Source organism: Phoxinus phoxinus, assembly GCF_949152265.1.
Source record: "Phoxinus phoxinus genome assembly, chromosome: 11".
NCBI lineage: Eukaryota > Metazoa > Chordata > Actinopteri > Cypriniformes > Leuciscidae > Phoxinus > Phoxinus phoxinus.
In genome coordinates, this window is record NC_136886.1 from 27,450,774 (window position 1) to 27,466,207 (window position 15,434).

Genomic DNA, 15,434 nt, shown 5'->3' on the forward strand with positions numbered 1-15,434 from the left:
TTTTCAATTATTTATCATTATTAATTATTTATAATGCTCGAGTGGAATTATAAAGCTTTTTCTGTAACAACTGGGCAGGTTTGTCCTTTCCATGTACCCCAGCGGCTTTGCAAAATAGTGTGCCTTGCATAGTACCGTAAACTGTTTCTCGAGTCATAACTGCAAAAGTTAGTTTTCATCCGATTTAGACATTTATTTACTTCGCCTTTCAGACCGAAATGAAATGGTGGTGTGAATTGTGAAAGAGACAATGCGAAGTTACGTTAGATATACAAGCTGCAGGGGCTCCACGCGGTTCTTGGTTAAATGAATCCCTCGATGCGACATCCCTAAGAAACATTAACACATTACCTCTCCACAGGGGACCAATATCCTGAACTTCTATCAGCAGGAAGCTAATTATCTGTGTGTTTGAAAGAGAGCTGCTGAAATACAGAGAATATTATCTTGTCACTAAATGTCAGATCCGGATGAAAAGAAGGAGTTTGTGAAGGTCAACCTGCACTGCTTAAAGAGCATTATTGCTGTAACCTGCTCATCTCTTTTCAGAGAGCTCTCAGAATCTGCCTTCCCTTTTAATTTATCTTCCCCTGCAGCCCGACGTCAAACGCTCCTTATTTCATTTCATCAGTTCCATACTTAGAGATTTAATCCCATCCTATATAAGATTAGCTAGTTAATGTTCTTTCAAATAACCATTAATGAGTTCCTAAATTGTCTCTGCTCTATGATGGTGAAAATTAAATCACTCTCATTTAGTGAACTACTTTGATGATGGAGTAGATGGAGAAAGGCTCTTACCCATTAATTATTGATAAACAAAGGCTAATCCTTTGTTAACAGCCTCCCGGTCAAATATTTGCTCTTTTAAAAATGGTTAGAATCTCCAGACGTCTGGGTCAACTGTATGTGGGTTTCGTTTTGTTTGCGTTAAATACAAATAAGATCAAAATTAAATTCTTATCCTTCCCTGTTTGCACAGGACAAAAAGGGTCCCGAGCTACTTTCCTTTTATAACTCTTGAGGTTGGCACAGGATGGCATGTGCCACAGATAAATAATGGCTTGAGGTAATAATTGGATGGACATGAGGGCAGCATCAAACTGTAGGAACAGGATGCTCTGTTCGTGTGGATGTTCCCTGCAGGGACAACAACGTGCTGTCTGTTATGAGGTGTGTTTCAGCGGAAGTGTGCCATTTACCAGCTTGTTGTATCCGGGTGATACGCTTGAGACACTTTGCAGCAGATCACCCATCCAACACTTGTTCTATAAAAGGAAAGAAAATAGGCTTGATTTGTGTGTGTGTGTGTGTGTGTGTGTGTGTGTGTATTAGTTGTTAAATATATATATATATATACAGTAGCCTATATATATATATATATATATATATATATATATATGCTAATAGTTAATAATGCTGTCCGATTCCAGGTTTTCAAGAATTTCAAAATTGTCTGTTAAAGAGAGATGTGTGATTACTATTGGCTGTTTTCAGCTATTTTAGGAACAACAACAAAAAAACTTGAACTGACATTAAGTATAATTGTGAAAATTATAGAAAAAAATATGAAAAATAATATTCATTGTTCATGAAGCTATCATTTTTTTTCTTCGTTTTTATTTGTAACGAGTACTACATTTTGTAGATAATGTAGAACAAATTTCAATTCAATTAGTAAAGTTACTACAATACCACTATACCACACACATTTTTTTTAAAGTTAAATAAAACAAAGATTAATGGACTGTTTTACAGGAAAATACAATTTCAGTCTTTCTACTTCAAAATGTCATGTTTATTTCAGCTTGCTGTGTCTGTCATTTTATGTGAAATTAACTAGAAATGTCTGAAATTGTTTCAAAGTAAATCCTACACTAACTTTTTACAGTGATAGTGTCAAAGATCAGACAATCTTTTATGCCATGATAATAGTGCTTCTGTAAGTTAACTGATTTGTAATGTGTTTTTTTATCAAACAAACTAATGTAATTTGGTTAGTTAAGATGAGACTGAGTGAACTGACTAAGGTAAGGTGTCTTGTGCATAAAAGAGAACACTTGATGTCTAAATTAGCTGTATTCAGATAGGGTATTAGTTGAATATTAGCCCTGGTGTTGAATAAAATAAGTATACTGAGGACTCCCAATCTTAATAGTCGACTGAATTCCCCTCAGAATCGGAGTAGCCTATCAGTTCTTTTTTGCAATCAACTCCCAGACCAATAAATCCATAGTGACTTAAAAAACACAAAATACCTGTTCAGAGTTCAGTCAGTGTGTGACCCAATTTACACAAATCCATACCACAACACTCACATTTTTTAAATATTTTGTTTTAAATAGGCCCCTAAATGTATTTAAAAAAGGTAATGTGAAGGATAAACAACAAAGAGGCTGATACAGCTAGAACTTGGTTATTGCAGTGAAAAATTGTTTGGGTGTTAAGGATGATCGATTTTCTGAAGCATTGTGCAATGTGTTCGCTCACCAGTTTACCTCAGTGCCCGTGGGTCAAGAAGAGGCCTCGATCCTTGACGTTAACAGTTAAGCTACGTGTGTGATGATGCACCATTGTGCACTGGACCACTTTGATACTTACACACGATTGCGCTTGTAGAAGCTGTTCGTGGGGAATCACGGGGGCGTTAAACCTTGTCGAGGCCTAACAACAGCCCTGGCATATCTAGAGTCATAATGATAAGATCTCATCACTGTGACAGTTTATGCAACTGCCATTTCCCCTCTGCCAGTCTATCCCTCCCCCTTCAGCTCTGCTTGTTCCCCTTACCAAAAAGCGTGAGAGAAACCGCGTTATCAGTTTCTCGGCACCTGCTTTAACAATTGTTTATGTGGGAATCACGTCCGTGCACGGGGTCGCAGTTGTCGTGTCATTGGCCATAATAACATCCATTACTTCAGACTCAATCAGCGCGTCCCCGGAGACGGCAGCCCATGATTAACTGGTCTGTCACCCATCATTTGACGCGCCATTTGTCAGTATCACTCTGCGGCGCGTTGGGTAGGGTAGTGCTTCAAACTGAAACATTACCGCAGAAGCCACATGCTAAGAGGACTGTGCTATGAATGTTTTAGCAGACTGCGACGCTACAACAGAAATAGAAACAGCGCCAGAGTCGAAGGCAGCCAGGCACTTGGAGCGGGAGTACAGTATGGGAGCCGTTGCTAGGTAACGCCAGAGCCCCGGGCTCGCGCGGAGGAGCATCCTCGCGCCCCTCTTAGCGGTGAGATGAAGGAAAGTAGATTTGCATCCGCAGTCATTATGAGCAGTCGTCATTGTTAAACGTTTGCTTCATGGTAAATGTGCAGATCAATTTCGAGCGGTGGAAAGACGCACACAAAAAAATACTTATTTTACTTTCGCTCTCTGATATCAGACAGAATCGTGTGTTATTACCAATACTTTACTCCTCCAACTTGTCATTTAGTGGTGTTTCGTTAGTGAAGCAAAACTATTCCCTCCCCCACCCGAAAAGTGTCCTCATCTTTGATAGGATAGGCGAAAGCAGAAGCAGCGTGCGCAATAAAGAGCGGAGGACATTTGAAGACATTTCCCAGGGTCGTTTTCTCCAGTGATTTTTGGTAAATATCCTCCACAAGGTGTTTCGGTGTAAGAACCCGCTTAATAAGAACTGATCGAATGTATCAAACTTCGTTTCGCACTGAACATCAAACACGTTTGACTGATTAAATCAAACAAGTGATTAATTCACGAATATGTGTCATTTAGTGCTGATTCAACAGCTGATCGAATTATACAAACATGTTTTGTTGTCATTTCTCGAGAGATCTCACTGAAGAATTGTAGAAACACAAATATTAATAATCATAGGCTACTTGTCTTGGCCTTTTAACGAATCCGTTGAGGGAATCATTCAATGGACACAATACACGTGCGTATTAAACTAATCAGAATACCCATATCCTCTTTGCAAAAGACTGGAGCATTTTATAATGATTTGGCGCCCTCTTCTGTTTATTCAAGTAATGTTCATTGGCATGGAGAAAGATTCCATTCAAATGAGTCATTATTTACTATTTAAAATCTTACAGTTTTATCTGTTTCGAAAGCCAGCCATAGGGCCTATATGGTATGAATCATCTCTGTGCCTGGTCATTTTTAGTTTGTACATGGACTAACCTAATCCAGATAGTCTTTTAAGTCAGTGTCATCACAGTGTTTTCTTTGCAACACAAAAAATTGCCGCTGACAGCACATTGAAATAATGAGTGCACAAAAAGTCGTGGTCATAGCAGTTTTAATTCACACATTTCAAATAAAACAAATAGAATTTCTCTTACACATTGTCTACACACACGCCCACATCCAAGCACTTAAGTAACAAAAGTAAACATGTCAAGACATAAAATACCTTGAACAAAGAAGAGGACCATAACATTTTAATAGGTTATAATAAACTTTTTTTTTGTTGACTTGATACATTCAGTGAATAAGTATAAAAAGTATATGAGACAACCCTCTGTGTGCAAGGATATCTGTCAGTATGCCTGTTGATAAAAGCAGCATTATCCGGTACAACGGCAAGTCTACCCAAACCACAATTTTACATCATTATTCGTTTTATAATGACATTGAATCAAGGTTATACTTAACTGTTCTCTTTAAAAGCTTAACTGCCCAAACATGATTTCATTACGGTATATTGGTTCAGTTAGATATACTGATATAACGATATTTTCTGTTGTGGACATAAAAAGAGGGTTTCTTGGAAGCCGCTTTGGTAAGAAAGCATCAGCAAAGAACATAAATGGGAAAATGCAAATGTAGACTTGGCATGACATGACATGAGGGTAAAGGCATCATAACTACTCTCTTTAAAAGCCATGACAAGATAACCAACTATAGCTTTACACCATTTATTTCCCACAACTGCTATCACTTCAGCTAAAGGCCTTACACAGGAGCACATTGAACACTCAGAATCAAAGTTTAACACTTTGAGTAACTTTACGGTAATGTGAGAAGGTAATTACTTGCGTGAGGATTCAAAAACAGGGAATAAATGCCTCTAAATATTTTCAGGGGTGTATTTTTGTGCACTCACAGGTTCTTACTAAGTGACAACGCAAAGTGTAATTTATGTTGATTTGCAATACACTAATTATAGAGGTGTTACACAGCTTTTATGGCAGGCACTTACACTTAGAGCAAGACCCCATAGTTTAACGGCTACTAAAAGCACAAACACCATCTGCCAAAACAATGAGCTTTTTAATCATCACACGGGACAAAATAGTGATACAACCATGACACCTTTCCCCTTGTGTTTGCCACTGACAAACTTGCCCATTACCTCTAAACGAGAACCACATTTTCACCAGTTACCACACATTTTCACTCATCAATAAAACTAGTTGTGCAGACTGCTACTCTATAAATATATTAAATATGTGTTTAAGGATACAAGTGAAATTAATGGCTAAAATCCATCTATGCTTGCTTTTTGAAAAAAAGCAACTAATTTACGCCAACAAGGAAATTTATTGCTTGATGTTCTTTCTTTGTGAGGGAAAAAGATGAGAGGACTGAGGAGACAAACACAATGACCCTGACAATTGGAGAGAAAAAAAAAAATCACCTGCAACATGTTCCCTGAACACTGACCGTAGCAAATAATTGGTTCTGCCTGCAGTTCAGGCCTGGTCCATAGGGGGTGCCGTTGTACTGTGGTGCGGCTGTAAGTCTGCTGGGATCCCACAGTGATTGAACAGTGGTGGGAGAAGGTGCTTGGTTTGGGACGTTGGTGATGAGGGTGAGGATGCGGGTGTGGAGCGAGTGACGGGGACAGTTTGGCTGCTCTGATGCAAAGCAGAGAGGGCCGAACTGGGCTGACAGGGGGCCGAGGGCATGGGGGTCATTGGCGTTGAGAGGGCTGTGGACATCAGCAGGCCGTCTGAGGCAATAAGGCTGTGAAACTGTGAGGAGTCGCTGAGGGAAAGGGCGAGAACGCCCCACGAGCCATGAGAGATGTCCTCGTCCTTGCAAAGGGGCAGATCACTCAGATCTGCTTTGGAGTTATCCATCTTAGCTAGGAGATGAGGTTGTCTCTGTGTGTATGTGCTGTCTGTGAGATGCCCCACAGAAGATGGAGGAGTCAGAGGGGGCTGTGGCGACGGAGGTGATGGGGGGAAAGCGTCTTCAGAGGTGGGGAGCAGACTGGGGTCCAGCTCCAGGCTGGAAAGGGTTTCAGCAGATAGCCGCGCACTCAGTAGATCCACGACTCCCCCCGGCATGCTACGACAATCTACCCCTTCTACAGGACCAAGCTCAGCCATTCCGCTTAGACATGCAAGGGATTCTGGGTACGAGCTCATGGCCTGCAGAACGCGAACCAATTCCTCGGCTTCCTCAGAGGTGGGCAGCAGCTCACTATTCTTACCTATATGACAAATAAACATGAATTAGTGAATATAAAATGACTGTAAACAAAGTGAGAAAAGGAAACAGAGCAATTACCAGAAAAATAATAGACATAGAAAGTATAGTGTATAAGGGTAAAAATATTAATTCTTAAAATCCCCATCTCCCCATAAACTGAATTACTCTTTTTTTCCTGCAGCCCCACACAGCAAATGAGATCATATTTATCCCAAGTTTGCAGAAAAAACACAAAATGAAAGCAAAAAAACAGGTCTTAAATGGAGTTGTTCTTGTGGCTGCACAAGATAACAGTGAAACCAGTGTACGTCTCAATCACGGACAAATGACACTTTCTGTCATCTTAAAGAGATACTTTACCGCTGGAAAGATGAATGTGTATTTGTACACATTTGACCTATGTGTATTTGGTCACGTATGTAGTAGAAATGTAAAATTATTTTAGAAGTTGGTGCCTTCTAGACTGAGAAAAGTCAGAAAATTAATTTTTGGCTCATGTGGATGAACTCCCAGAATGCACTTGCTTCGCTGCCCTACGAGGCCACGCCTACCGGTTACAGAGGCCAGGATCGGAAGAATTGAAATAGGCTACTAGTTGACTCGAAACTGACGCCGTTTTATTGTAAATCTCCGTGACAAGTTAGTCCGCCCCAGCTCGAAGTCTGCCCGGGCTCTTCCTCCTGACCGCCGGGCAGGTCTCGCTCCTGGAGCAGCAGCTGCAGCGGAGGAGCGAGACCTGCTTGGCAGTCGGGAGGAAGAGCCCGGGCAGTCCCGGCCAGACATGTCCGGGAAAAAGAGGAAGTATGGTCACCCCTACTACTCCGCTTTCTCTACAGAGCAAGAGCCTGTTAGCTTAGCTTAAAAAAAAGATGGCTGACACTGTTTGTACATTCTGTGAGTGAGATCCCACCCACTGTGGCCGGGTTGAAAACATGCGGATATAGTGGCTGTAGTTTTTAGCCTCTGGGCAGGAAAGTCTCCGATGACGCAAAATGACGATCTCTCGTCTCAAGAGGACATGAGGGAGGGAAGCACGGTCATTCGAAAATACTACCGGGTTTCTACTGATACAAAGCTTAACGCTCTTAAAGCTTAAATATCCCTTTAATGAATCAGTCAAATTAATCAGACAGATTAAAAGTCACAAAAAATTTAATCAAGTCGGATGGATCCTTCACTGAATTAAGTTATAGTGATGGAATATTTTAAACAATTAGTTTCAAATATAATTTATTCATCAACAATGCATTAAATTGATTAAAAGAGGCTGTAAAACATTTATGTAACAAAAAATTTATATTTCAAATTCAAATGCTGTTGAATTTTACATTCAGCAAAATAATCATTATGGTTTCCACAAAAAAGAAAAATTATGCAACATCTGTTTTTAAACATTGATAATAATAAAAAATGTCTCGAGCACCAAATTAGCATAGAGTGATTTCTGAAGGATCTTATGACACTAAAGACTGTACATTAAGTGTTAATGAGTTTATAATTTTATGATAACTACACATTACCAACTTTTTGGTTGTTTATGTTAAATAACATAGGAATTTAACTGCATAAATTAGGCCCTGTCATAAAAAATGTATTTCCTTCCAAAATGAATATATTAATGAATAAATTAAATATAATAGTTTTTAACCAAAATAGACATTATAACTGAAATATACAGAAATTAATCATAATCAAATCAAAATCTAATAATCTGTATCAATACCCTTCCATAATATTATAGCACTTTTACCTTCAAAAAGATCAAAGTCCTGCAGGTCATCCGGGAGTCGAGGCAGAACATCCGAGAAATCCTCCTGATTCAACACTAGGTCATGTGGAATGTCACTGATGTCATTGGTGATGTCATCTGGAAATTCATCTGCACTTAAATCAGGAGTTAAAGGGCTCCTGAAAAACACAAAGACAATGAGTGCGCATTCACAGACATACGCAAATACACACATATAAAAACACACTGCTTTCACCTTATGCCAGAAGGCTGAGTGGGCAGGCACAAAATGGAAGGCATTCCCAGGTTACCCTGGGGTAGCGCAGGAGGAATGGGTTTCTGAGGGCGCTTTGGTGCTCCTCGCTTGCCTTTCTTCTTATGCTTCTTACTAAGTGCTGGAGGCTTGGCTTTCTTCAGTGGCCTGTGCCGCTGAATCTGCTGGTGGTGGTGGTACGTTCTCCGGCTGATATCACCTCGCAGGAAATTGTCCTGTAAAGTACCATTAGTGCACAAATGGTGGAATTAGTTACTAGCAAAAATTTATTACGCAATGAAACAGTCTTCTGTTTCTCACCATTTTCTTGGCATGCTCATCACAAAGTGGTGTCTGGTGCGTGATGTCAAAGACAGGGATGGAACACTGAGCTCCATCTGCAAAGCGAGCAGTGCAGCTTGAGAACAGCTGCTGTGAACGGTTCTGAAGGATATCTACAGAGTGCCATTAAGGACACAACACAGGGAACGATCCAAAGTCGATCGGTCAATCACCAAAGCAGATGGTTAGTTGAAGTCACAGGAAAAAAATTGCTCTGAATGCAGACGAACAGCCAAAAGCAGTCAGCTATTGTTAAGAACTTTGAGAGGATACGTTGAAAGCAGTGCCTGGTGAACGGTAAGGCTGAATTTCTGCAGTCTTCACCTTTCACGATAGCCAAGCATAAACCTGAGTCATCTCCAGCCATTGGTACTGCAGTGCTGTGGAATTAAAACAAGAAAACAAACTACTGCAACATGAAAGCATGTCGAGCACATCAGGGGTGTAGATCGGACGTTGCATCACAATACTTGATAGACCTGCTATTAATACTCTTATTTGCTGATATCTCAAATCTTGAAGAGATACTATTAGGAAAGGAATTGATAAGATTCAGGGGCCTGTGATTGATATATCAATTGTTAAGATATTATGCGCCTGTTTTACCAGTTACCTTTTTTTTTTAAAGAGCTATTGTGCACTTTTACAAAGTCTTGATTTTGTATTTGGGGTCTACTAAAACAGTTTTTCATAACATTTATACTGTTGCAGCACCTCTCTTCCCAGTCTGTCAGTATCGCTCTGTCAAATTTCTCTCTCTATGAAGCCCCTCCTTCCAAAAAGCTAATGTGCTCTGATTGGTCAGCTGGATCAGTGTGTTGTCATTGATCAACCAATAGAGCATCACAGTCCCGCCCACAGACCGAGAGAGCTTTGGTGCCGGAAGTAAATTTCCCATTCATTTCTCCCATTGACTTTTGGAAAAATACGTATCTAAAGAGTTTTAGAGCATGTCTGAGGATAACCAGCTACGGCTGAACTCATAAGCATACAACATATCATTTCGAGCGAAAAAACGAAGAGAAAATCCAAAAAAAGGCAAAGGTACAAGACTGTGTACATATTTTCATTTCCGAGCGAAGGAACTACTCATCCCATAAACCACCGCGCCTCACTGAAGTCGACTGAAGCCACAACCGCGAAAGAGCCTTACCAAATAAATAAATAATTTGACACAAAATATTAATTTAAAAAGGAATTTATTGATTTAAAAACGATTTATATGGCTTCCGCTAAAGAAAACAGTCCGTTCCGTCTCTACGGTTAGAATCCTGCTTCCATGGCAACGCTCTGTTTTTTCACGGACCTTCGCGAGGTTTACACGACTTCCACCAATCAGATGCATCACTGTGGGATTGTGGGATTGTTCAGGATTGTGGGTAATGAAGTACTTATCGAAGACATCGCGAATAAAAGGCATTTATCTCAAAACAAGGTTAGTGCCCCATGAACTTTTGGCGTTTATATGAGCATATACAATCGCTTAGTACAGCCGTAGCTGGTTTTAAGTCTACCATGTATGGTTACGTTTTTATGGCTTATACCCCAACTGTCAATGGAGAAATTGTATTGAATTCTTACTTCCGGCACCGGCTGTGGGCGGGACTGTGATGCTCTTTTCGAGCATATTTTAGAAATGTCATCCCACTTTCCATAACCGTATTAGGCCTGGGGTGCAAAAACACACTACAAACATCTCAAACATGCCTCATCCCTTCTTTTTTTTGCGTATGCCTCTGGCGGGAATTATTTACATGCGGAATATTGTGACGTCTATGTTCCAGGAAGAAAACTCATAGGCTACGATCGAAGCGTTTCAGAGTTTACTGATGTAGAGAATAGCTCCCTTTGGACTGGACTTTTTTACCTGGAGGGTGTGGAGGTCTCATTATGTTGTTCCTGAATAATCTGTGCGGTGTGTTGAGGTTCCTCTCTTGCTGCCTGCAGCAGGGCTTTACGAAGGGCATGCTGGGATCTTCTCTCTCTCCTGAAGCCCCTCTGCTCCCTGTAAAGGTGCGTGTGTTTTTGTCTCAGGTATGAGCAGAAGCCTGCCAAACGCTCAGCACGGGAACTGCTGGCACTGCGAGACGGGAAAGAGATTTCTCTAGATCAGCAGTTTTCAAACTGTGGGTTCCGATACACTGGTGGGTCACAGAATGGAAATAAGCATTCATATTCATGCCATGGATTTAAATAGCCAAATGCTTTCGAGTCAATGATTGGATCATTACAGCAGTGATTATGTTTCTAGCATGTTATGTTTGGCAACAGTTCTTCTAACCCTAATTAAAGGTGCATGTAGCTTTTCATTTCTTAAACAACCATGTAGGAAGACACATCATGGCCATATTCCAGGATGACAATGTCAAGATTCATCAGGCTCAAATTGTGTAAGAATGGTTGGGAGGGAGCATGAAGAAGAATTTTCACACATGAATTGGCACCTCTTGAGTCCAGACCCTAAATTCATTGAAAGTCTTTGGGATGTGCTGGAGGTGACTTTACAAAGTGCTTAACTCTTGCATTGTCAATACAAGAGCTTGACCAAAAAATCGATTTTTGGTATTCAACCCTTAATTCTAGAGCTGCATAAAAGCGCATTTTATAATGAATAAACATTTTGTATAATGTATACATTTGTATGCCAAGTTCTAAAATATTTGATCGGGTAGAAATTAGTAAGTAGTTGATATTATGAATTAATCCTTATCCATAATGAACAACTGGAAAAGTCATGAAATTCTTAAAAGTGTGGGAACATTCAAACATTTAAATTCTGGCATCTTGCAATTTTATTTACAGAATCTAGGAATGTCCAGCCTTCAAATATTGTTGTGGACAATAGGGGCATTGGAGACAAAAAGTTTAAGAACCACTGCTCTAGGTTTTACCTTCCAAAAATTACTTTAAAAGATCACTGAAACAATTGAAAGTTCTATTTGTACTGTCGTGTGAAAGGGTGACATAAATATTGATTTGAGAATTTTTTTTCTATTATGTGAGAAAGAAGCCATGTAGTGATACGAGAAGTTGCAGTTAGCAGTCATTAAAAAAATTTAGCTGCAGAATCCGACAATTGACCAATCAGAATCAAGTATTCCAGAGATCTGCATTATAATATGGGTTAATCTTTGCGTTTGGCATTAAATTAGGTGGAGGATGGATGATTGTCAGACTGATGGATTACTGTACCTTTCCTCAAAGTGCTTCTCTTGTATTCTCTGGCATTGATATGACACTAGCTTCCCCAAGTCTCCATCTTCCTCTTCACTGTCTTCTGACCAATCAAGCCCTAGGACACAAGCTGTGTTTGTCATTAAAACAAACTAAAGCCAAACTAATTTTTAAACGTCAACATCCCAGGTCAAAATTACCTACCTAAATGTGGGTTCAGGTCTTGGTACCCCCCCTTGTGTTGGTCCATCAATCTATGGAACTTCTGCAAACATGGAGCTTGTTGCTGCATAGCAACTGAGCGCACTTTTATTAATTGTCCATGTATGTCATCACATCTTGGTGCCATCCCTGAAACTGCAGGGGCAACCTTCTTATCAAACGCATGATTGAGGTCCAGTTTAATTTTGTTATCAGTTGGAGCCGTGTCTATTGAGCCCTGATGGCAGTCCGGAAGAGTGGATGAGGTTTTGAATAATGGACCTGAACGAACTGAAGGGGTTTGTAGGGTTGCTGCGTTAGGGGTGGAGGGAACTATGGGTGTTTGTGTGGTTCTTCCAGTCTGCGGAGGAGGGAGGCAAGAATGTGGAAGGGTTGAAGAAAGAGCGGAGGTTCTGAGATGGTTTGGGAACGCTGGAACACTGTGATCTTGCGGTTTCTGCTTATGGTTCAGAGCTTGGTTTTCTTGTGGTTTCTTCAGGAATGTGCCGCTTGATTTTAACATTTTTTCTCCCCTGCAAAAGGCGAAGGGATCTGAGGGGAGTAGACAAGCCAGGGAGGGTGGTGGGGATGGAGGTAAAAGCTCGAGACCGTTGTGAGTTTTGAGAGCCAGGGATGGAACGGTAATTTTGAGGGCCAAAGACTCAATGGTATCTTGTTTCTTCTTTCGCTCCTTCTTGGGGAGGACACCCATAACCTGAAGGTGACTATTACAATACCTAAAAGACAAACAGATTGTTTTCAGTATTATTTTAAACATGCACATCTTTTCTTTAAACATTTGTTAGTCCACAAACTTACTTGCGGTCGTGAGCCTTGGGTATTGGGTTGGTGCAGCGCTGGTTATTGTACTTGGCTACATATTCGCACTGCCTGAAGGGAGCGGTCCGGTCCTCGAGCACATGGCGGATGCAGAAAGCATAACCGTTGAGCCTGCGCTGCTTGCAAAGCTTTGGACTGTATGAACACAGAGGCTTGTGGTCCACCTCCGAGTAGTGGATGTGTTTGCCTTCATACATCCCAGGGCTGGAACTCTACGGAACATCAGCTGATGAAAACAAAAACAAAAAAACGGTATGTGAATAAGACAAAAGTATGATGAAAGCATTGAGTCAACTACCAAAACTCAAATTTAGCTTCTTTAGGAGTGCACAAAGAACAACTGGTCAATGAGAATGTGCTTTTTATTTAAAGTTGTAATTATGTTTCTAAATTATTTAAATGTTATTTATATATATATATAAAAAAAAACATGTTTATTGTTGTACAATTAGGGTATAAAGGTATTAAATGCACTATACTTTTAAGGCTAAAAATACACTACATGACTTTTGCCCAGCTTCCCCTCCACTCTATGTTAGTTTTCATTCTCCAGATTTTGGGCAGTTGGGAGTTGTTGTTGTTTTTTCTCCAGATTTCTGACTCTTTTAAAAAAATTTTTTTTAGATATTCCATCTAGTCGGAGGATATCAATCATCTTTGATATTTTGATTTTGAACACTTTGTTCTCATTTGTCTCCATGCAACGAGGTGCATGTTTCTGCATTTGTTTTTTTGTGTTCGGAATAACTTTAAAGTCTAGTAGTGTATGATCCTCAGTCAGTTTCATGTGATGCTCAGTTTTTCTCTGTAATCATTTACAAAGTCGGCAAGTGTATAATGCCGAGTGCTTTAACATCTCTTCCGTGTAGTGTATTCCAGCCTTTACTGTAATATTTATTTTATTGATCTCAATTGCAGGAAGCTCCAGTTTCCCCTACAGCTCTCCTAAACAGCATAGTTGGCAGAGACGTATTAATGATAATCAAACCTCTCAGCTCTTCCATTATTATTGTGCTCCTTTATAAAGGAGTTTCTAGCACTCACTAATGTATACAAAACTATGAATCAGGTACTGACTATACATGACAAACAACTATAATAAAACCATTAATATAAAAATGACATTCTCGCTTATTGGCAGGTCAGGTGACATCCAATATAGAATAGCTTTCAATATATGTTGCAGTCACTTCCAACACCTAACAAATCTGAACTCTGCATTTTAAAGCACTCGTGAAAGTATGCAGTGTGTAGGCTGCTCAGCATAAACAGCTCAAACCATTAAATATTAAAGTGACAGGAAGAAGGAAAAGTAGCCCCTGTCTCAAGCAATCAATGACACTTGAGAAAAACAGCTGGTGTAAGCAGAGCTTTAAGTAGGTGAAACACTAAATCATAAAATGATAGCTCGTAAAAGTGTTTGGGCAGAGTATAATACGTTTGACATGCAAAGCAACTTTGAAAACGCAAGGGGACGGTGGACAACCCGCCTACTACTCTATCATGTACTTGGGCAGCACTATCAGTTACTTTTGAGGCAAGGATTGAGCAAGTTGGGTGTTGCGCCTGAAGAAACAATTTAATTATTTTTCCGAAAGATACGGTCAAAATCAGAGCGGCAGAATGTATTTCTTTGTTGCGTCGTACAAATCTTTCGAACGTATTTTGAAACTTTGTAACGGCCGTCGGAATATTTTTTATATGTGAGAAACACTCGGGACCGATAATAAGCAAAATACCTGTCAAATGAGAACAAGCGTTGTCGACGACCGGAGACATTTGAAAGTTTCGGGGTATTATTTATTAGTTAAAATTTTATTAGTTTCGTGAGTTTACGTTTTAGTAATATAACAATAAAATTGATATCAGATACACATTTTGACGACAAACATTCCTTTATTTCTGCGCAATTCGTAGTTACCGTTGGCCTGTGAAACTTCCCGAATCCCCCCGAGTCGAGTAGCGAGACACCCGCCTTGCAGTGCGTGATAAGCGGTCTTCCGCCTTTACTTGAGTCCGTTGCTTCCCGGTAGCAGCTCAGCCTCCGATCACTGCGGCCTGTGCTAAACTAGCTACGCTGATCTTTTCATACGGTCGACGGCTATTCCTCTCAGCGGGGATATTCCGCCTCTACCTTCCCATGTAACGCTAGCAGATTTAGTTTTTTAACGCGTGGATATAATTTTGCACGAATCCTACTGGCACATCTTTGTCGATTAGTTAAATAAAACTAGCCGTACACAAAGAGAAGGGGGTGTTGGTTTAGTCATCGGATGCGAGGCTTCTTACAGCACAACTACAGGCACTGGGGGGACATGACAACAGCCAACAGTGCAACAACAACCTCTGCAACCATTTTGGAATTCAACTTTGTATGTTCATTGTCGGCTTTTAGAAAGATGACAGATCTCGAAAACATACAATACAGATTGAACATTTGTGTGTACAGCTGTCCGAAGTGTTCGGACCAGCGTG

At 40.2% G+C, this 15,434-nt stretch overlaps 1 protein-coding gene across 2 annotated transcripts; it reads right to left on the reverse strand.

The window, feature by feature from the left end:
* Window positions 1-4,262: 4,262 nt before the first annotated feature.
* Window positions 4,263-15,306, reverse strand: ino80db (INO80 complex subunit Db). Of its 2 annotated transcripts, none has more exons than XM_079627583.1 (10): window positions 14,881-15,306; window positions 12,939-13,185; window positions 12,123-12,856; window positions 11,937-12,036; window positions 10,612-10,824; window positions 9,018-9,124; window positions 8,724-8,857; window positions 8,406-8,638; window positions 8,171-8,328; window positions 4,263-6,421 (listed from the first exon to the last, which is right to left on the reverse strand). In XM_079627583.1, exons 2-10 carry the CDS (start codon window positions 13,154-13,156, stop codon window positions 5,676-5,678), a joined length of 2,643 nt encoding a protein of 880 aa, XP_079483709.1. In that variant the 5' UTR covers window positions 13,157-13,185; window positions 14,881-15,306; the 3' UTR covers window positions 4,263-5,675. The 2 variants fall into 2 exon arrangements, with proteins under 2 accessions (XP_079483709.1, XP_079483708.1); XM_079627582.1 differs by having other exon boundaries at window positions 11,937-12,048; window positions 14,881-15,251.
* Between the last annotated feature and the right edge of the window lie 128 nt (window positions 15,307-15,434).